The sequence below is a fragment of the Pinus tabuliformis genome, chromosome 9 (assembly GCF_031772625.1).
Source record: "Pinus tabuliformis cultivar Carrire ecotype Pingquan chromosome 9, CPIR1, whole genome shotgun sequence".
Lineage (NCBI taxonomy): Eukaryota > Viridiplantae > Streptophyta > Pinopsida > Pinales > Pinaceae > Pinus > Pinus tabuliformis.
In genome coordinates, this window is record NC_142307.1 from 1,580,902,369 (window position 1) to 1,580,913,082 (window position 10,714).

General features: G+C 34.2%; 1 protein-coding gene across 1 annotated transcript; it reads right to left on the reverse strand.

The window, feature by feature from the left end:
* Positions 1-7,926: 7,926 nt before the first annotated feature.
* On the reverse strand, positions 7,927-8,733 carry LOC149154736 (uncharacterized). The gene has a single exon (XM_089444217.1). The coding sequence runs from the start codon at positions 8,731-8,733 to the stop codon at positions 7,927-7,929; it is 807 nt and encodes a 268-aa protein (XP_089300343.1).
* Positions 8,734-10,714: the final 1,981 nt, after the last annotated feature.

Consider the following 10,714-nt stretch of genomic DNA (forward strand, 5'->3'; position numbering starts at 1 on the left):
GAGGGGGAAGAGGAGGTGGAAGAGGTGGAGGACGAGGAAGAGAGGATATAAATCCAGAACCCTTTGGATTTCCAATCCTCGATGAAGATACAACAATAACAATGAAAAATATCTCACCCTCTATCCTTCCAAACTTTCATGGATTAAGGAGTGAAGATCCTAAGACATTTCTCTTTGAATTTGAAGTCTTGTGTATATCATATGATTATCTACATGATGCTCAAAAGTTGAAATTATTCCCTGTAACCCTTAAAGATGCAGCATTAAAATGGTTTATGGGTTTAGGAATAAACTCCATAAGAACATGGGAACAAATGAAAACTACATTCTTAGAGAAATATAAGGATTATTGTATGCCCCATAACATTAAAGATGAAGTCTTTAAAATGATACAAAAAGAAGATGAAAATCTTGAAGATTTCGTCGAAAGATTTGCTTACAATGTAAAAAGGGCAAAAATGAATAATCTAGATGAGGAAACTTTGAAAGCTCTCTTATTGAAATCAATTAGAGATGAATGGATTGATCTTATCAATCTAATGGGTAAGTGAGACATTTTTCAATTGTCACTAGGAGAAATTTGTGAGTTGTGCATACACATTTCAAGAGGAAAAGCAAGAACCGGGAAAAATCCAAGAAATCCTCTTTTATCAAGGATTAATAAATCTGCAATTGGGACAGTAAGTAGAGAAGAATTAGGAAATTTGCTTGATAATTTAAAATAGATATTTTAGGGAGTCTTAGTGAACAAATTGACACCCTTAAAATACAAAACAAGAAAAAAGTTGAAAATATTGCATTGTCCATTTTTTGCCCTAAGTGAAGAAAGAAACATGCCTTGAGAGAATTCCCCCTTGATTTAAAAAGTTTAGAAACTTGTGTTATTTGTGCAGGAAATCATGATACAAAATAATGTCCCTCAATACCAGGTCTGAAAGTCGTTTATCAAGGAGTGCCAAATCAAGTAGATCCTCTCTGTTTAATTACTAAAAGACCTTGGTAGAATCCATAGCCAAATACAACTCAAGGTTTTAATACTCAACCATTTGCACAATCTTCGCAAAGTAATTGGATTGCCCCAATGCCTTGGCAATATTGGCCACAACCTTGGTCATCGGGATGGAAAATTTTTTATGGAAAATTCCCTCAATATCCTCAATATCCTCAATTTCCACAATTTCAATAATCATTTCCTACTTTTCCTCCACAATATTATCCTCAGCCTGTTCAACAAACTCAACCTCACAATGTGAATCCACAACTTTCATTACCATTTCCTCAAAGACCAAACCAGTTGCCTACCCAACCACTTCCAAATCCAAATAATAATAAAAATTCACAACTTGTTTACAATATGGAAAGACAAAATTTTCAAACCTACATGATAACTCCACTAGATCTAAATAATGTTCAACTTAGGTCTGGTAGAATATTAGAAAAGAAGCCCCCCTCAGTTGTTATTCAAGAAAGTGAAAAAGAAAATATCTCTAAGGAAGAAAAGTCACTTAATGAAAAAGAAAAAAAGAAAAAACAAGTTACTCCAACACATTCAAATAACTCAACTCCTATTATGGAACAACCTTCAGTATCTGTTTCAAAACCACCTTTCCCTAAAAGATTAAAAATTGATGAAAGGGTAGAAAAACAAATTTTATTGCCTGATTACGACATGTTAGATGAACTGAAGAATGTTTGCATAAAGATTCCTTTGCTTCAAGCCATTAAAGAAATACCAATTTTCGCAAAAACAATTAGGGACTTGAGCATAAAAAGACATGGAAGAAAAAAGAGAAAAAAATCAAAAGAATCCAACTTATTGGAAAAATTGCAAATATCATGATGGGAAAAACAACAACTCAAAAATATCTTGATCCAGGAAGTCCCATTGTGAAAACACACATCAATGGTTTGGAGATCCCAAATACATTGATTGATCTAAGAGAAGCCATAAATATCATGAGTAAATAAACTATGAATCAATTAAAACTTTCTAATCTTCAATATACACCTACACTATTACAATTGGCAGATAGATCTGTAATCAAACCCGATGGTGTATTAGAAGACATATATGTATCCTTATATTCTTGGGAATACCCTGTTGATTTTATGATTTTAACACCCAAGAATAACTTAGGAGGACATCCATTGATTCTAGGAAGACCATGGCTAGCTACAGCCGATGCTTTCATAAGTTGTAGATCCAGTGACATCTTCATTTCTGATGGGAGTACAACAAATAAATTCACACTGTATCCACCAGCAAAAACAAAAATAGAGGTTGAAAATGAAGAATGGATAGATGATGAATTTTATATAAGACCAATCTTTGCTACTTCACAAATAGATGAAGAAGATCAAATTTTAAATTTAATGGAAAATAATGAATCTTCATAATATTGTGAATCTAGTCAGAGTTTTCAAGAGTAATGCAATATTGAATATTTATCATCTTGTCAACTATCCTTGCACTCTATGGAACAATTTGGCAATTCTACAATTGAAATATTCCAAGGAAAAACTTTGAATATCAATAATAATTTGGAAGAATTTCAAAAGAAATAATTAATCAAGATGTTACAAGAACATTCATCTGCTTATGCATGGGAATATACTGACATGAAGGGAATTGATCCTAATACTTGTAAACATCATATCTACATTGAAGAAAATCCAAAACCATTTTGACAACCTCAAAGCATAATGAATCCAAATCTAAGGGATATTATTAAGAACTACAAAAATTGTTGAATGTCAATTTTATTTATTCAATATTAGACAATCAGTGGGTTTCATCCTTAGTAATTGTTCCTAAAAAGAATGGAAAATGGAGAGTGTGTATTGACTATAGGGAATTGAATCAAGCCACTTTAAAATATCACTTTTCACTCCCTTTCATAGATCAAGTTTTAGATACATTGGCAAGAAAGAAATATTTTTCATTTTTAGATTGTTTTAGTGGGTATAATCAAATCCAAGTAGCCTTAGAAGACCAAGACAAAACTACCTTTACCTGCCCATGGGGAACTTATGCTTACTGGGTACTTCCTTTTGGATTATGAAAATTGTAATGCTCCTGCAACATTCCAAAGAGCAGTATTACGCTTTTTTTTTATCTAATTCATTATTGTGTGGAAGTGTATATGGACAATTTTACAATTTATGGAAATTCTTTTGAAGAAACTCTTAAAAATTTGGAAAAAGTTCTCACTAGATGTAAAGAGGAAAATCTCTCATTAAGCCATGAAAAATGTTTTATGATGTTTACTGAGGGAATTGTTTTAGGACACCATATTTCAGGAAATGGAATTAGAGTGGACACATCTAAAGTAGAAGTTATTTCTAAATTATCAATTCCAACCTGTCAACGAGATGTTAGGAATTTTCTTGGTTTCACTGGTTATTATAGAAGATTCATAGAAAACTTTACAAAAATTGAATCTCCTTCTTCAAACTACTCACAAAATACTGTGAATTCTATTGGAATTATGATTGCCAAAAGGCCTTTGAGTCATTAAAAGAGAAAATCTCTGAAGCACCCATTCTTAGAGGACCAAATTAGAAATTACCTTTTCACATTTCAACTGATGCTTCAGACACAACTTTAGGAGTTGTATCAGGACAAAAAGACTTAACTCCATATGTCATTTATTACACCAATAAAAATTTGACTCCCGCAGAGTTAAATTATACTATCACAGAGAAGGAGTTTTTAGTTGTTGTTCATGCAATCAATAAATTCATACATTATATTACTGGCTATGAAACTTTTGTACATATTGATCATTATGCAATTATATACTTAATGAATAAATCAATCACTAATGACAGAATCACTAGATGGTTGTTGTTGTTGCAAGAGTTTAACATTACTATTTTGGATCGACCTGGAAAACAAAATACAATTGCTGACTTTTTATCAAGGATTCAAAATGATAACAATGACATGCCTATAGAATATAATTTTCCTTATGAATATCTTTTTGTAGTATCTACTAAATCTCCATGGTTTGCAAATATTTCTAACTATTTGGCTACAAGAAAATTACCATCATACTTGTCTCCTTGAGAAAAAAGGAAGGTAATTCAAATTAGTGCATCTTATTCATGGATAAATGAAGAATTGTATAAAACAGGTCTAGATCTGATCATCCGAAGGTGTGTTAGAGAAGATGAAGTACCAGAGATATTGAAAGCTTGTCATAATGAGCCATGTGGAGGACACTTTGCTGAAAAAAGAACTTCTCACAAAGTCCTTCTCTTAGCATACTATTGGCCTTCCCTTTTTAAGGATGTCGGGGAGTATGTTAAGAAATGTGATAGTTGTCAAAGGATGGGGAAGCATGTTCCTTCTGATGAGATGCCTCTACAACCTCAGGTACATATTGAGCCTTTTGAAAAATGGGCTCTGGATTTTTTTGGTCCAATCAATCCACATTCGAGACAAAAAAGGTACATTCTTGTTTACACTGATTATGTTACAAAATGGGTAGAAGCTAAAGCACTTCTTTTTGCTACTGAAAATGCTCTAGTTTCATTTCTTTTTGAGGATATATTTACTCGTTTTGGTGTCCCACGAGAAATTGTAACAAATCAAGGTATTCAATTCACATCCAAGTTGGTATAGAAGATAATGGAGGAATAAAAAATCAAACATCGGAATTCTACTCCATATCATCCTCAAGAAAATGGACAGGTGGAGTCCACCAATAAAGTCATTGAAGCAATTCTCACCAAGACTATGCATTTGCATGGAAGAGATTGAGCATAAAAGCTTCCAAAAGCTTTATGGGCATACTGTACCACGTGGAGAAATACTACAGGACATACTCCTTATGAGCCTGTCTATGGAAAACAAGTCTTGTTTCCTATTGAGTTTCAACTCAAAACTTTCAAGACAACAGTCAAATTGGGTCTTGCTCTTTCAAAGGCACAAAAACAAAGAATGAAGCAACTGAATGAACTTGATGAGATAAGACATGATGCAGTCCAAAGAACCAAACTAGTTTAACAACAGAGATCCAGATGGCATGACAAATATATCAAAGAGAGAAAATTCCAACCAGAAGATTTGGCATTACTGTTTGATTCAAAGTTCAAAGATTTCCAAGGGAAATTTCAAACTCATATGCTTGGGCCTTATGAAATTGAAACAGTCTTTGACAATGATGCAGTTAGGATCAGAGCTATTGATGAAGAAAGGACCACTTTTCTTGTGAATGGTCATTGACTAAGAATCTATCATAATCCATTGACCAAGGAAGAATTTATGAAATATTTGCAAGATAATATTGATTTAAAGTTGGTGAAGAAGGATTTTCCTTCTTCCCCAACTTGATCTCAAAAAATCTTTTTCTTTCTAAAAGATAAAAGAAAATATGTAAAAATATATATATATAAAAATAAAAATAAAAAATGTATAAACTTGAAAACCAACAATGGTTGGCATGTTTATACAGAAAATCTAAGGTGAAAATCAATTTTTAACACCTTAAATTTTCTTCACATATGTTCTAAACCCATTTTATTTATATCCCACTCTTTTCTTTTCAAGAATAAAATAGCTACAGAATTATTGAGTTTTTGCAACTCTAACAGATTTTTGCAACCAATTTGACAGAAATTTTTGATGGAATAATTGAAAGAGTGATTGACTCCCTCCATTGCAAAGCACCTGAAGACAATACAAAGGACAACAACCAAAGGTTAGAAAGCAATAATTCAAAGGTATGCAACTCTTTAATTTGATAATAGGGATCAAAAACATTAAATGTATGAATTATATAGACACTGTACTACCAAAATTCAAAATCATTATTACTAAGAGTTGATAGTATCGTGTCAAATTGGATATAATCTGCCATTCACTCCTCATCATTATACTTACGCTCCAACCCACATCCTGATTTTATTGATCTAATCGCCCAAATCATGCTCATTCATGCTCTCAACGATTAGATTTTGTCGCACTTATTTATACCCTTACCACTTACACTCCCATCATTCACAATCTTGTCCTTATCACTCTGAAACCCTTTGAAACATTCATACCCTATCAAACAAAACAATCTTGAAACAGATCTTCTTAGCCATGGGATTTATAGTCATAACAAAACTAGCAGGGAGATTTTTTAGAAGGATATCCACAGACAAGAGAATTATTGTAGAAAGCGCAGTGACTGGAGTTTGTAGAGAAATTTGATCGTTTCCACAAAGAAGTAACCAAATCCTTCGCCAGATCTTATCATGGGGTGGAAGTTCAGATAGGAGACATAAAATTTATAGTCATAGAGTCCTTTGTTGCCGAAGCCACTAGATTGCCTCGAATTGGAGAAAAATGGTTTAAAAACAGAGGTATTGAGAGGGAGGACTAGAAGGTTTTTCTGAAGAACCCTAGCATGGACACCACCATTTTCAAGAAGGGCATTCCGAGCACAGCATTGAAAAGTAAGTGGAGAAATTTACTTATGATAATTCAAAAATTTGTTACTTGTGAAGGGAGGTTTATATGCATGTTTTTCTATCATATTCGACTGATGATGAATTTTATTAAGGATAATGAAATGAAACTTCCCTATTTCTTACTTAATAGTCTAAGAAATATGTCAGGGAATGTTCAAAGGAAAATTCAGTTTATAGAGAATACCATGTATCACCATGGTCTTGTTAAAATCCTCGTTGAATTTCATCTTAAAAATATGGGTGATAATTGGGAAAGCTTTTTAATAAGGAATCATTTTAAGGAAGATACCCAAGAATAGTCGAGCAGCAGCAAAACCAAGAGAGGGAGAAAAAGAAAAATTGAAGAACCAGTGGAGCAAGAACAGTGGAGTAGCAGCAAAGCCAAGAGAGGGAGAAAAACAAAAATTGAAGAACCAGTGGAACAAGAACAACAACAACCACAAGAGTCATCAGAGAATGTCATTCCTCTTGCAGAAATTTTAGAGAATATAAACAAGAAAGTTCTGAGAGATTGAATTCGGATATTCCGCAGTGTTCATCATTTTTATTTGTCAACGTTTCGAGCCTAGACCAAGACTCATCATCAGGACTGATATACAGAGAAGAGAAAAGCGTGTGATAAATATGGTGAAGGAGGGCTGTTGAGTTGATAAGCCGACCTTTTAATATTTAATCCTATTTTTATTTATATTTATATTTATTAATTAATTTATATATATTTTTTATTTTTATTTATTTAATTTTTATATTTGTATTAATTTTATTTTTATTTTTATAATTGTATTAATTTTATTTTATTTTATTTATTTATTATATACTTAGTAAATAATTATTATTGTTATTGATTTTCTTTTCTTAATGTCAATAATGTTTAATTTTATAAATATTTATTTATTTATTTTATTTTATTTTATAATTTTTTATGTGAGATTAGTTTTATATTGTAATATATTTAATCAGTATAATTAATTTAAAAGCTATATATATATGTTTATTTTATTTTATTTTATTTTAATATTTAATATAAAAATTATATATCGATCTATATGTATTTATATTTGTTTTCTTTAATTTTATAATTGTATTAATTTTATTTTATTTTTATTTAATATATATTTAATTACTATATTCAATTTAAAAGCTATATATATATATATATATATATATATATATATATATATATATATATATTATTTCTATTTTAATTACTTTTATAATTGTGCTAATTTTATTTAATTCTTATTTTTAGTAATTAGTTAATTTATTTATTTATTTTATTTTTATTTTTATTTATTTATTTTTATTTCAACTATTAATTAAAATTAAACATGTGAGAGTAGTTTTATATTGTTATATTTAATTAATATAACTAACCTTAAAAGCTATAATTTTTCTTTTTTGCAAAGTTCTTAAGAGCCTAAAGCTAAAGGATTAGGTTTGATTTTCAAAATTGGAAGGGATAACTTATTCAATGGGGGTAAGTAGAGGGTTCCAATTTTTACTAATTTCCAAGCCTCCATCTCTATTAAGGTTACGAGGGTGTTTAATGATTTCAATAGCCTCACGAACTTTCCGCTTGAAATGGTGTTTTTCATTCGCAATGACCTTAGTGTCTTCGAGGCATATATGATGGTTAGTTTTACCTACATGCTCAGCTAAAGCTGAAGAGCGCATTCTTTCTTTACGGATATCTGCACTATGCTCCTTAAGCCTAATCCTCACTGACCTGCCGGTTTCCCCTATATATTGTTCTCCACAAGAGCAGCTAATGATATAAACACCTTTCTGTTGTAGCTGTTCCTGGCTGTCTTTTACTGATTTCATTCTTTGTTTAATAGTAGACAAAGGTTTGAATGAAGTTTTGACATCTTTCTTTCTGAGAATTTTGGCTAGCTTGTCAGTGACTCCTTGAATGTATGGGAGGTAGGCATTAGAAGTCATGGGGTTTATTGATTTGCTTGTATTGTTACCTGACTTGGCCTTTTGAATGGCTTTGAAGATGCTCTTATTATTGTATCCTAAGTTGGCAAAAGTTCTTTTTAAGTATGTAATCTCTTCTTCAGCGTGGTTTTCATCTGAGATTCTACAAGCTCTAGTGAAGAGGGTCTGCAGCACCCCCATCTTTTGGGCTGGGTGGTGATGTGAATCAGCATGGAGGTAGTTATCAGTATGCGCCTTTTTTCTGAATACTTTATGACCTATGGAGCCATCCTTGTTTCTTATGAGGAGAATGCCCAGGAATGGTATGCAATTATTCTCCTCCATCTCCATAGTGAACTTGATGTCATTAGATATGCTATTGAGATGGTTCAAAAAGTTTTTAAGTTCATTATCGACAAATAAAAATGATGAACACTGTGGAATATCCGAATTCAATCTCTCAGAAACCACTCCACAAAAATCTACGAACCAATAACAAGAAAGTTGTTAGAAGAAACAAAGCCAACAAAAAGGCAGAGATCACACCCAAAACAGAAAAGCCTAAGATAGGGAGGAAGAAAGCAAAAATTCAAATGCCTCCTATGACAAGCTTAAGAATAAATGTTTTAAAACAAGAAATTTTCGAGCTTGACTGTAGACTCAATCCAGCAACAAAAGAACTGCCTTCAAAAAGTATGGAGCATATCAACTTAGAAGCAGAGGAAGATTCAAGGGTTTCTCTGCCAACTTTCATCACACCTCCTCAGAGCCCAGGCCGAAGAACACCTGAAATTGATCCTGTACAGCAGGAGATTTATGATTATATTGAGTCCCTGGAGAAAAGAGATGCGGCAAGAACATCAGTTTTAAATCAAGAAGAAGTCCAGTTTAGTAAACCACAAGAACCTCCAGTAATAAATGTTTTAAAACAAGAAATTTTCGAGCTGGAGACACTAAATAGGTACATTCAAAAGGAGAATCAAACCCTAAAGGCGTAGAGTGAAATCCAAATAGCTAAGAGTGACAATCTCCTTTTACACCTAAGTCTGTGGTATAAGAAAAATAAGAAGTTGAAGCAGAAAAATAGAGCTCTACAAAGACAAGTCATAAACCTGAAGACGCCTCCTACCCGTTTCACTGTGCCTCCAACCGATTTCCGATACCCTACCTGCGGCGACGGTTATGATGGTCCTGGAGGCAGCTGGCAGAGAGCACATTGGAACAGGTATGGAACTTGACCTAGTAGACTACTCGGAAGACCCGTTGGAGAATGTCAATATCTGGCAAACTCCTCGCTCCGTCGCAGACGACATCTTAACTTTCTGCTGTGACCTGTCGTCTACCATCAAGGGCCTTCCTTCCATTTCTAGACCCTCCTGCTCCATTATTACTTTCTCAGAGCCTCCTTCGATCTGGCCGTTTCCTCCCTCACTGTCGCAGTCTCTTTCGCCTTCCATTTTTGTCACTGCCTGCCTACACTCAAACCCTGAGGTGGCTAGCTCTCAAACCCCCCTCTCATCTCACCCTAGTGAATCCTCATCCAACCCTCTGAGAGCTCACACCCTGGCCCAGGAAATACCACAAGATCTGGTACCTGAGGCGCATCCATTTGGCATCTACACAACGGCGCCCCCTCTCTCAAAATTGATACCAGCAGCCGAGCTCCCTCGCCCTGAAACCCCTGACCCAAACCCTAACCAGCTAGGGGATACTACAGAAGACCCTGAAGTGCCGACGCAGAGGGGAAAGAAGAGAAAGTGCTTCAAGGTCAGAAGCGAGGACGTCATTCTCAGACTTGGGGAGGACATTCAGTGGGGTGATACCATGGACACGACAGACCGAGTTCTGGTAGGGAGAATTTGCGGTCAAAGCTATACAGTGGCCAGGCTTAAGATATGGGCCTCGGAGGTTTGGGGACAACACTTGGCGGATCTCCCAACCGTTCAAACATTTGTTAGAGGATGGTTTGCTCTGCGTTTTTCCAGAGCTGAGCACACAAACTGGGTCCTGTCATCTTTCTGGCATTTCGAGCATGCACCAGTTCTCCTCCGGTGATGGAACCCCCTTTTCGACCCCACAAAAGAACAGATATGAGTCAGCCCTATATGGGTTCGGCTACCTGGACTGCCTCTGCAATTCTGGTCAGAGGATATCTTCTGTCATATAGGCAACACACTGGGCACCTATCTAGACCATGACAAAACATACCTAGCATCAGGTATGATGGCATACGCCAGAATTCTCGTTCACTTGGATACTCGGGGCGATCTTCAGGAGCACATTACTTTATAGTGGAAATCCTTCTCCCGTAAGCAAACCCTAGACTACGAAG